Source organism: Nesoenas mayeri (assembly GCF_963082525.1).
Source record: "Nesoenas mayeri genome assembly, chromosome: 1".
NCBI lineage: Eukaryota > Metazoa > Chordata > Aves > Columbiformes > Columbidae > Nesoenas > Nesoenas mayeri.
In genome coordinates, this window is record NC_137541.1 from 95,927,123 (window position 1) to 95,940,319 (window position 13,197).

At 36.1% G+C, this 13,197-nt stretch overlaps 1 protein-coding gene across 1 annotated transcript in view; it reads right to left on the minus strand.

The window, feature by feature from the left end:
* Positions 1-13,197, minus strand: part of OCA2 (OCA2 melanosomal transmembrane protein) — a gene marked incomplete at both ends in the record, with an annotated part of 177,946 nt that overhangs the window by 37,712 nt on the left and 127,037 nt on the right. Inside the window, one exon of the mRNA XM_080345885.1 lies at positions 1,104-1,197. Within this exon, the coding sequence (XP_080202011.1) occupies positions 1,104-1,197 (94 nt within the window). The remainder of the gene's footprint in view (positions 1-1,103; positions 1,198-13,197) is intronic.

The following is a 13,197-nucleotide window of genomic DNA, read 5'->3' on the forward strand; positions in this document are numbered from 1 at the left end:
TGTAAAACTGTAGTTCAGTCTCAAATCTCAAAGGTCCTGACAACCAAGATTTTGATTTGGTAGGCATTCTGCCTTTCTAAAACATATCATCAGAAAACTATGGGTGATGAAATATACTGTGTTGTGAGCAGGACATGCTCATAGCAATAATTTTAGCAAGAACGGTTCAGACTATCTTTTTTTTTAACATTATAATTGGCTCTGGCCTAGACATCCCTGTATGTTTAAGCTTATCAGTTATGCAGGTTTGAAGGCTTTGAAGTAAACAATACAAAGGAAAACTGAGAAATTACAAAATATTGGTTTGAATTTGACAGCATCCTCTTCCCTAAATATGCAGAAAAATAAAAAGGAATTATGTTTTTGTTAAATCAACTATACTTTAACTTCATGTCTAGCCTACTATTCACCTGTTTCCCTTCACATTTTTCAACCACAGTCTCAAAAACTGAAGGTGTTTGGAAAAATATTAAACTGTTGTATGCATTACGTACATTAAGTACACCTTGTCATTTAAATTTCTGCTGAAGAATGATCTGCAGAGGAACTTCAGTTATCAAACAACAATGATTAATTATTTATTAAACAATAATTAAATAACAACTTGAGCTATTTCTAGCTGCTCATTGCACTTTCACTCACAACTGCTAAACAGTTGGTCAAAATAAATAATTGCTTTTAGATAAATAATTTTACTCATGGGATCATGGAGTAACCTAAACTGGGACATCCCACTTAGATGGAATATTCATGAAAATATGCAGATGAGAATATATGTTTAAACTGTATTTAACAATAAAGCAACAATTTACTATCTCTACAGAGCTGAAGATAAGTTTGAGGGTGATAAAGCAGGAATTTCTGAGGCTTTCTTTCTCCTGGGTTTCCACTGTCTTCCACCACCTTTATGCATTCTATCCACAGAATGCAAAAATAAAGTGATCTGCCCTCCACCAACATTTCAGTTGCCAAAAAAAAAATTTGGGAACACAGGTCTATTTTATAGACCCTTTCACACGATTTTCTACTTGCAGGATCCATTGTTTGCCTATGCCCAGAGAAATAAAAGTGTCAGATTTAAGGCAAGAAGCTTAAAATTGTACCTGAAAAACTCCATGAAAGAGAAGCCATACCCATGTTGTTCAGCAATTCCTGCACAAACAACGTTCGCAGATGCTCCAATCAATGTTCCATTACCTGCAGTTGAGAAAATAAATATCAGTTTACAGTTGTGCTCTGTTTGTCACCCATCCTCTGTTTATTCTGCACTAAATTCCCAAGATGTATTAGTTAGAAAAGAAAAATCCATTTCTCTTGCATAGGCTTGAAAACATACAGACCATGTCGCCACATTCTATAAAAACTTCACGCTTTGAAATATAAGCCTGGTATCATTCTCTGATTCTACGTAAGGCAGAAAAATAAGGAAGGAATTTAACACCAATCTAGCAGTTGTCAAAATGACACCAGAGACTTGCATTCAACACAAACTTGTTGGTTTTTGGTTTTACAGACACAAGGGTGGCAACATCACCATCTGAAAACAAAGGATGAAATAGTTTGAGAATGCTAAGAAAAACTGATGCTTTTTTTCCTTACACAAACCTAACACTGAGAAACTAGTGACCTTTTTATAGAGAGGGTAACTAATTGCTAAGACTTTTTTTTTTTTTTTTTTTTTTAGCAGAAATTTAAAACACAAGGAGTGGCACAATGGAGGGGAATTGATCTGTTTCACATCTCTCTGGTAAGGCAAAGGGATCACCACAGATACAAAGATTTCTTACTAAACTCCAATGGTTCTTTATTACATAAAAGAGTATAACTGCATTCACTGAACTTCACCAAATTATATTATACAGGTCCCCTTAAGAGAGGGGGACAACAAAGAAAAATAACCTGTTGTGTTTAAAGTGTGCATCTATACTTTTGAAAGAACTACATGCTTCTCTTTGCTCCTTAGCCTTTTCCAGTAACAAATTGATACCTGTGTTTTCTCTAAACTTTTAACAATCTGGCAGAGAAGTCAGGTGTTCAGAGCTCAAAAAGACCAACCTGTTTTCTATAGCTTTCCCGTGAGTAATGCCTCGGACTGAAATGCTGTATACCTGGCTTCCATAAAGCAGATGTCTTCAGCAAATGTTTCTGATCTAAGGCACGACTCAGAAGTGACAGTGACTCCTACATTCTATTCCTTAACTTAAATTTTGGACAAAAGCAGTAACAATCTAAGAGAATTTTTTTTTTGTATATACTATGGCAAATCATCTCTTTTGTCATATACCATGATATTGACAAGCCTTTATCGTAAGCACAAGCCTTCCTTGGCTCCCATTGTCACATACTTACCCTTCTCATTGTGTCCCTGTTAAACATTACTGCTCAGTGGATATTCTTCTGGTCTGACTTTGAGAGAAACAGTTCAGAAGACAATTAATACTCCTTTTTTTTTTTACTTAGTAAATGTTTGAGGTCAGCCAGAGATCAGTTTACCAAATAATAGGTTAGAATAAAGGTAGGATTATTCCCCTAAGTATTCACACATGGCACCCATATGGCCTTCTGCACCTGAAAGTGCATACAAAAAGACTAAACTTCTAAAAATAATCTTTAAAAATAATAGAACACAAAGTCAAATAAAATTAAGTGATAGAGTTCAGAAGTAAGGAAAAATGAGAGATAAGATGTGATGTGGAAGGAATATTGGAGGAAAAAAATCTTCCTCTTCCAGTAAGAAAAATAGTAGGAGAAAGAGCTTGATTGAAAATATTTTTAAAGCCGTACCAGTGCCAGTGAGCTGTCAGACTGACCAGTCAAAAACCTGTATCTCACTATCCACTGACATTGGTATAGCTTTGAATTCAAACTGGGAAAGAGTGACAACTTATAGAAACAACTAACACTCAAAAACATGTTCAGGCGTCGTATTTCTTTTAAACTTGATTTAACGAAAGCCAGAGCTTTCCAAGAAAAAGCCCTTATGTGACCAAATATTTTTCAAAATTGAGTCCAAAGAGAAAGCTTGATTTTTATTTACTCCAGGATGGACAGTTATTATTGACAAAAAGTAGGCAGCAAACAGAGATTTTCATCCTGGAGTTGAGATCTGAACATGGATATCTGTTGACTCAGGTGAGTGGCCTGAACACCACCTATTAAGAGTTGGAGAGTAGTTTTGTTTTCTCATCAGCAGCCTCAAACAGCTCTTAAGCTGTTCCCGCTATGGAATGAAAAAGAAGCTGATATCTTGCAGACAATGTGAGATGAGAAAAGCATGTCTCCTCACTCCCTGCATGTCTAAAGATATTAAATTGAACTTGGAACATCATCGTTCCTGGTAGGCTCTGGCAGGTAGAAGCCAAGACAAAAAGTATGTGGCTTAATGTAAAAACAGAATAAATGAGCATAGCTGATGTTATTACAGAAGTCAGGCAGGAACACTTAAGGAATTTTCAATTCCAAAAGTAATCAGTAGTCTACAGCCTCCAAACATTTCATAAGAGGTTTCTGCTCTACATGTAGCACAATCAAATATCACCATCAGAATAATATTACTGTAGACAACGAATATAACTCTGGCTTCAAATTAAAGAAACAGGACTGAATCTGCACCTGTCTCATGGCTGTAACTAGATACAGTCGAGATCTCCAAACAGCATATGCTCTATACTGTACACAGGCTATAGTAATGCCTTCACAAAATGAAGTATTGCAGAAAGAGTTTCTGCTTCAGCAGTGAATTGATTTCCCCAAGTAGATTTTACTTGAGGAGAAATTGTCACCTTAAATGTTATCTGAAAGGAGCAGCATTTCTTTTTCATTTGTTCAGAGCATGTGTGCAGTTTAATGAGTTATTGGCTCAGCGGACTTCAAAGAACTACATGGAAATTAACAGCAGAGGCAAACTTTTGTTTCTGCTCCCAGGAACATCTGTCTACATGGCAGACATTTAACTCAGGAGTGAAGCAGCAACATTGTGACCTCTGAATCACAGGTTAGCGTACACAGAAACCCACACACCTTAAATCAAATCCAATTGATGCAAACGAATGATAAGCATTTTCTAGAGCTTCACCTGGTCTTGACTTCATTTTTACATCATCTTCAATATTAAGAATAATAGAGCTTAAAAAGCATACCTTGTTTGTGTGTTCAAAATGTTGTAATACATGGGCGAACTATATCAAAGAACTATGTTGTAATAACCAATCTGCTTTGATTACTCGTATTGAAACTTTTTTTGACGACTCCTACTGAAACTCATCCTATATCACAAGTCAGGTGGTTATTAAAACAACTGGATTCATTACAATGAATTAAATATTTTATTTCTAATATCAATATTATGTGATATGTTTGAGGTAAGCCATACATTTTATCCTACGTATCTATTCTGTCTTTTGTTCTTGGTAGACTACATGCATTCTTGTCAATAGTAATAACTCATAAACATGAAATCAAGAAAGATTTTTTTCTTAAAGAAAAAAAAAATCTTAATTTGAAGTGTGATCATAGAAATATACAGACATGCCACCTAAAGAGCTGGTGCTGATAAGGCTACAGAGAAGAAAATGATGGAGGAATTCTCACGTATCATACCCATTTTTCCATGGACCTGCCCTAGCTTTGAACAATCATTGCAGAAGTTCAGCAGAAGGTCTTCTACTGTTTCTGTCCAGAAAGGTGACATAAAAATATCTTTCTGATATTTCTCAAGGCAAACTTCTTTGAATATATTTAGGGAATGTGAAATCAACTGCACATATAAGGAACTAGTCAACAGTCTTTGTTAAGTATAAATCTATCAAGAAAGGCTCAAAACCCACACATTAAACCATGCCTTTGCATCCTCAGCTGTCTTAGAGGTACAAGCAGGAAGATGTTGACAAGGTTTGGTAAGTCTGGTCTGATAACTGCCGTGTCTACCAGCCCTGACTCTTCCAGCCTTCTGCTTCAATTTGCAGCTACTTCTTCTCAAACCTGTTTTCAGTTATCACCCTCTGCTACATCGCTCCTTCAGAGGCTGCCAAGTTCGAACCCAGAAACCACACACCACAGGTAATGCACCTCCCTTGGGCTCAGACAGTCTCTCCCTCAGTAAACAGAGTTTGCTCAGGTGACTATACTGTGAAATGTTCTGAAAATCAATTCTGGGAGAACTCATTAAGCTTACTAAAGGCAGCAGCTGGGAAATTGGGGTAGAACCATAGCAATCATAGCATTTCCTCTCACTTTAAGCCTAATTTTCAGTTCTTGATTTTTACTTGTCAGCAGCACATCTATCATATCTAAATACTGTTAGTTCTCGGGATTCTCTTTAGTATTGCCCAATTTTGCTTGCTCAAAAGCAAGCCCAACCCTTGGGTTTGCTGCACTAGTTTGTTTGCCTAGAGAATCACCTCAAAGTGCCTGGTAGGATTAGTGTTTACTACTCAAAGCACTGAGAAATCAAAGAGAAAGGATTATCACTAATAAAGCTATTTGTTCTAGCATGAGCAGCCTTCATAAACAGTAACTTTCTCAAACATAAAGGTGATAGTACCTTGTGCAACAGGAAGCAAGCTTAAAAGTGGATTGTCTACAGAAAAGTGTTGCTTTGTTGTGAGCATTTCAGACCACTTCTCTTCCATGTGGTCTGACAGTGGATAATGCTACACCTGTGCTTAACTGAGAGACCTTCTGAGTCTTCTCTTCCCTGTATCTCTGGCTATCTAATGCAGATGCAAAAAGACTACCCTGTTTCCATGTCAACAGAAGCCATGAAAACAGCTTTTCCTTGGCTGTGGACAAACATCTGTGCAAGGACCAGATTTACATAGGCACAGATATTTGCAGTGCTTTGTCCCAGGCAAGGGTTCTCACTCTGAAACCAGGAGTTTGCTCTGGAGCCATAGGGTGAGAATCCTCAGCCCTGCTTTGTTGCTGTAATCAAACCGTCCCATTACAGTGTCAAAGCAAAACTTACTGAAGGAAGACGGCTCCTTCCTTCCTTTCTGTTCATTTTCAAAAGAAAACTGTGCAGTCTCCCACATGCTTTACATCATTAAATAAAGGTAGACTGATGCGTGCAGCTTCTTTCCATAGCATATTCCATTTCTCTATTTAAAGCACCAACTGAGCAAATGTAACATTTGGTTACAGAAGTGAACAATGGACAGGGACGGTTTTGGTTAGCATTACAGGAGACAGCCTTCATAGTTTTCAGAAATTTTCTGTTTCACACAAAACTAATTCAGATTTTCCTCATTAAACAAAGCCATTTATACTCATCTGTTAAATGTCTACAAGTCTTGAATATCTTCTAATTATTTTTATGTGTAAAAATTAACAAGCCCTGGATAATCAAACTTTGTAGTCCATAAAGAGCTACAGAATCAAGGTCAATTAAACTATTAACAGTTCCTAAAATAACAAGGAACCACAAGTCATAGGCAGCAAGGGGAAGAAGGTATGCATTAACTCATTCAGCATTGTTATATGTTATAGATTGCATACAAAATCAACTTCTTTTTTTTTTTTAATGGGAATTTTCTGCACAAATGCGTACATACAAAGTTTATTGGAAAAAGAAAAAAAATGCGAATCAAAGTTCTGAATTAACTTATAAAAAAATTCATCAAACAGTATTCAGTCCAACACTTCTAATCAGGTGAACTTCACCATTTTTATTACCACTACTACACCACCAGTAAGACAGTTACTGTAAGTATTGCACTATTCAGTGCTCATCACTTTCTTTTGCTATAAGACGAAAAGGTGAAATTTAAATTTGTCACTTTTCTACCAGAAGTGTGAAATAAATAAGGCAGGCTGCTGAACTTCTTGTACTTGCTGCTTTAATGACATAAAAAAAATCCATAAGCTTCTTTCAAATCCAGACATCTGTAAGAGACAAAATCTGAGGAGAATAACTAAAGTCACCTCTCTCCTCAAAGGCAACTTGCGCGGTACAAGGGTAAAATAAACGGGTATAACAAGGGAGAGTGTAAGCACTGTACTCTGACATGCCATTCCCTCATGGCCTAAACATATATTCAAGTAGGTTCCATTTAAAGCCTTTAATGCTGCACACAAGCCCCAGTTTGCACATTTTTTTATTTCTGATTTTAGATTCAGTGGCTAAAACTGTGCCAGCTCAGTTTCACAGCTTCTCCACACATGGCAGTATTAGGGATCAAATATTGCAAAATAGTATAGACAGCTGGCATAAAAGTACATTATTTATCTTTATCATAACTTACTTTGAAGCTGAGCAGAACAAGATGATGTTAATTAAATATATATATATAGATATGTCCCTCCATTAAGATATTTTAGAATTTCAAGCTGCTTCAATTTTAGATTCTGACTTAAATCAAATTGACTTTTGATTGGAGCCTACCTGTTATGTTTTACTATGGTTCAGGTGCCTTGTTTACACAGTTTAACAACTCCTGCTAGTGTCTATTTTTGGTTTAAGTATGCTAACCACAACTGTGCTATTTATTAATATTTATAGATAATATATTTAGGGCATGATTATAACTTTCTTTAGCAACATACAGAGCTTCTAATTCATCAATATAAATCAATATGGATATTGCAGGCTGAGATTTTTTTCTCTTCTCTGCTGCACCACTCAAGATACAGAAAAGGGGATATTGTCTGGAAAGTGTCTACAGAGGAAGGAAAGTAGATAGTCCGTTACTATCTTCTGCACTTAAGCATTTTGAAGCTTACTATAGCTTCACTGTCTTGTTCCGTCTGATAGTCTGAGTGCTACCTTCTAACAGAATATACCTCTTCCTCTGACAACTATGCAGAGTCTGTATTCCTGTATTGCAGCAACTCACCAATACAACGTAATGAGTTTGAATGTTCTATATTATTCTGAAAATAGAAGTGGCCAAGGCTTCTGGAAAGAACCTTCTGTAATTTATGATAGACAAATGCACAAAGCAAGTAAATATAATTAAACAAAACTGCACATATGCTTTGTAGGAGTCTTTGATGTCATCTCTGATCATTATCCTATCTCTAATTTGCAGAACTTCATAGCATGCAATTATTTAACACAGATTGAAAACCATTGATACAAGCATTTCAAATTCATGAGTAACGCAAGAGTTATAAACAAATGATTTTGATATTTGGTTTAAATTATTTTTCTAAATCAATATAGAATAGAACAGAATTCTACATATTACAGAAAGCTCTCTTCCTTTCCATTTTAAAATCTAAGATTTATCATTGAAACAATAAATCCTCATCAGTATAGGTGAAACAGCATCCTTTACCCCATATACTTCATATTTCATCCTTAATAACATACATACATCTATATATGCATGTCTGCCAAGGTAGCTCTTTCCAGGCTTAGAAAAATGTCCTTGCTCATAAAAATTGACAAGCTTCAATACGTTTGGGGTTTTTTTCCATATTAACTCGGTGTCTTAAGGGCAAACAAGCCTCTGATATTGCCTGAACACAGACAAAGGTACATCTATCAATGGTACACACTCAGTTTTAGCTGTTTTTACATCCCACATTCACAACTTTCCTCTGTATATCCTCCATGCCACAGAGGATTATCTTTGGTAGTCTTAAAGATTAGAGAATCTACTTTAGCTGCGAGGGCTCTGGTAATGAGGCTGGCTCTTACACCAAGCATTTTACAGAACTGCTGGGCTTCAAGGACTTCATGCTGAAAAAGTATGAATATAGCCCAGAGTTTGAATGTTGTGAAAGAGCTAAGGAAAACAGCAGGTGGATTTTTATAAAATGTTACACATGCTGGCTGTTTCAGAAAACTGCAAGAGGACAGTTTTGGTACTCAAATATCAATAGAGAGAAAAGATTCCTTGTGCTTATATCTGACGATGTTGTTCTTCATGCTAAAACAAAGCCCCAAAATTTTCATTTAACACCTGAATGAGTTCTTCATTAAGAACAAGCAACTAGAACTGCCATTGAATGGATGGATAGCAATCACTATTTAAGTCTGTGTTACTTATTCCATTGTTGCAAACATCATAGACACAATGCAAACTATATTAAAAATGTAAATCAGATATTTAGTGTAAGACACACAAAATACCTGCTTTATTTTGCATCTCGATCTGTACAATATAAAGGCACTGCTAAAGACTGCACTGAGTTCTTTAGAAAAAAAATGAGACACATTTCCTAAATTTCTTTGTTTGTTTTGCCTACTGTTCAAAGTCAGGAGCAGCAACATCCTTTTCTTTCAAAAGATGTCAAGTCAATCCCATTGCCCAAAATACCACCCTTTGATTTGGATTATGAGTTGTTTATCCAGAGATAAAATATTTATCTAAATTAGGGCTATCTAGCTGACAAGACATAAAACTGAGTCCCAGGATTTCTCATCACTGAAAGACTACAATGGCCTTCAGAAACAATAGGAACTTTCAATATCAGTGACCTGCTTAAATTCAAGCTCACGTAAAGACATTCTCTTCACTAAAACTTCTTCCTATAGATTCAATTACATATTGTATGCAACAATTAAGTTCAAAACCAAATCTGAATAGTGGTCCTCTTTAATAAGTGCTATATTTTTACTCCATACATTCAGTTGTTAATATACTTTTTGAATCTTTCAAATTGAAAATTGTTATACAAATTTGATCTATTGTAACTGTAAAAGAACTTTGAAGGATGTACAGTTGTGCTTTTTTCATAGTATTTTGTATTTTAATACATTTTATGTTTTATTGAAGGCTACCACTTTTCCCTCATATTGCAAAGAAGGAGGGTTGGTTTAGGAATATAAATTATATTTCTAGGTTTATACCTTAACTGTGTCTGGAGCTTTAGAACTAGTTTAGGATTTTATTGAGCAGGATCAGCAGGAATAATAAATCAGTGATACTCCAATGTGCAAGACCCCGTGTGCATGGGGGACTGAAGGAGGGGTGCCAAGAGACAGAATAGCTATAGTGCTGGACCACTGAGAGGAATCCAACTGTTTAGCTACACTGCGGGTTGCACTCCTTTAATATCTGTAATTAGCACAGTGTCCTGTGGATAATGGATTTTGTTCACACCTGGATTTTGACCCTGTAAGGTTAGAAGAAAAGAGCCAGCCGTCCCCTCCTTCTACTTGCTTTCGTGAAGCAGAGCCTACAACTGAGATTGTGTGGCCAAAACGACACAGCTGTATGCAACGTAGAGATTGCTTCTTTCTTCAAGAGTGTGACAATTATGACTTTCTGGTGTCATCCTCCAGGAAAATACACAGAGAAGAAAAATAGTGAAAAACTATACACTGCAAAAATATCCCCTTTGGACTTTAGTAATAGTCACTGCAGCAGAGATACTAACTGCACTTTTCTACAATAGCAACTGAGAACTCAAAAGGTAAGGACTTTCAAATACGAGCTCAGTCATTTTTTAGCTCAAGCTCCTTTTTTTTTTCTTTTCCAAAACATACTTTCTATAAATCATGAAAAAAAAAAAAGAGAGATAAAAAGATAAATAAATGCCAACTCTTTAAATGTCAGATGTAAAAAGACCCTTCAAATAATATCTTAGCTATAGCCTCTCCATCTCAGTGAAAAATTTGCTTCTACACAATTGAACGGTCTTAACAGATGGATTTCTGGCTGTGTACTTACTCAAATTGAGTTGCATCTTTATTTCCTGTTATTTTAAAACTTATGAGCCAATAGAAGCCATGCAACTACATCTCCTCTTGCTCTGAAATTACTGAAGCTAGCAATCTTCATTTATCCTCCAAAATTTTAGGGTAGCATTCCCTAGATGCTTTTGGAAGATCTATATACAACTCAGTTTCAAGAGGTGCCATAATTTTGTCATGTACTAGAATAGGAAGCCTTAACAAATAAAGCTTTATTCAATATCCTCACCCACAAAAGAAATACAGATGCAGATTCATCACAGATTCACCACAGAAAACAAGTGAATTCCTTGTTAACTTCCTTTAGTTTATTTTAAACTTCCTGTTTTCCTTCCCTTCATGGCCAAAACATAATTGAAATCCTGGCAGATAGTACATAAAAAAAATGATGAGAAATATGATTTTGCCAGTTAGTACTTAACCTGATCATTAATTCCCAGACAGGCATGAACTAATTGGGTCATTCACCATTCAGAAGTCCAAATTAGTTTGACCTGGTTTTGGGCATTCCTCACAGCTACTGAAGTTCTGTATGTGAGGCACTCTGATGTTCTCTGCACAGACCATCTGGAATTTTCAGTGGATGAAAAAACATCTATCTCCTGGACATGCTGGTCTACCCATCACCAGAAAGCCTGGAGCAGCCAGACTCCTAACTTACCACTCAATTTAAGTTCTTAAAGATAGGTGGGACAGATATAAACCTGAGTTTCCAGAACCAGATCCCCTGAAAAAAAACTATCAATCACATTTATTTCTTAACTGTGTAAGATTGACCAGACCTGAGCAAGAAAACTTCTGCCAGAATAGAACTGGCAAACTCAAAGGAAGACCCAAAGATTTCCAAATTGTGATCATCTAGTCAGGAATTGCTCGTGGCCACCACTGACTGTTCTCAGCTTCCTTGACTAAGAGACAGAATTTTTCATCCTTTCTCACTTTCAGAGACACATTTTACAGAGCAAAGAGCTTCTACACAGTATTCGTTTACACCTTATGTCTGAGCCCAATTCCATGAAAGACAGAAATTTGATAGCAGCAGCGCTCTTTTTTGGGAGACACTGCTGAAGATGACAGCAATGTGGCAGTTACACTGGCAAAGGTCTCTTCATCTTGATTGAGACTGATCATGCCCTCTTTCATTTCCAGGAAAACAGCTAAAGCAGTGAAGGAAAATTACTTATCATCTTCCAAACCCATGGCTACCTGTGCACTCTGTGACAACAGAAAAAAGTAATTGCATCCACTGGAGAATTTTCAGGACAAAAAGTTTCATGGCATTTTCCAAGATGCATAAATGGTGACGCTCTCTTCATGGACACATAAGCATACATCAGTGTTTACTCTGAACTCCAGAAATGCTACCAAATGACAAGAATTGAAGCTCCACGTTATTTAGTAAACAACTAACCCTGAAATTTGTAGTTATAATGTGTTATTTTTTTCAGACTCTTCTGCAAAATGTCTTTGGTTGCATAAGCAGTGATAAGGTCCAACCTTTTGCCTTAAGCAGCAGGCAGTAATGATATAATTGTCATCTACCCCTTCCACAGTGGGATTAGCCTACCTTGAGGATTCTTTCACACTACTTCAGTGCTGATAACACTTTTCTTTTGGAAATAATTTTTAAAGGTCATCAATACTTCCTTTAAAAAAAAAAAAAATCCCTTTTCCCCCATATTTGGGGGCTATAAAACCCTTCAAAGTAAAAGCTTTTCTATGCTTTTGTTTCCTTAAAAACAAGGTGCTGTCCTTTAGCTTTTAGTTTTGACATGGGAAAGTCAGAAGCATATTAGTTTTCAGGCCAACGTTCTTATGAGACCTTTGCCAGTATAACTCAGTGTGTGCTCAGCTTTATTGTAATAGAGCACAATCTGGAAAGTTTAAGCTTTTGCTAAAAATGATAAACTTCCAACTTTTTATCCAAATATTTGTATGGAGCCTATCTGAATACCTGGGCACTTCCTATGGATCTTTAGTGCCTTTAATTAAAATAATTCCCATGGTACTATTTATATTTTTACTTTTGTCTCATAGTGCATACACACAGAAGTCACAGTTAAAATCCCAGAATTCCTTCAACAAATCAAATTAAAATAATTTGGGTTAAGATTATAACTGGTACTTTAGGAAAATTGGCTGAGATTTGTAAAGGCTCCAAGGCTGGTGAAATACCTCCCACTCAGAATATGTAAGCATAAACTCACCAACTTTATATTCCTTATGAGCTTTTGTTGTTGTTGTTGTCTTTTTTGTTGTTTTGTTCATCGGAAGGTTTAATGAAATCAGAATATGTTCGGTGATTAGCAAATTGTGAAGAAAGATTGTTTTTATGGCAAACATCTATATAAAAATATTCTGATTATTCAAAACACCGGTTTTGAAGAGGAACAGATCAAAGCCACAATATAATGATGAGTAATTATGAGTACAAAAAGATATTCCTCCAATGAACAACTGTTGTTTGATATAAATTGTCCTGCCTTTGCAGCATGCTCTTAAAATTCGGTCTCTAAATTACATCATTATGATCTTTGTTAGGTATTAAGGTCACT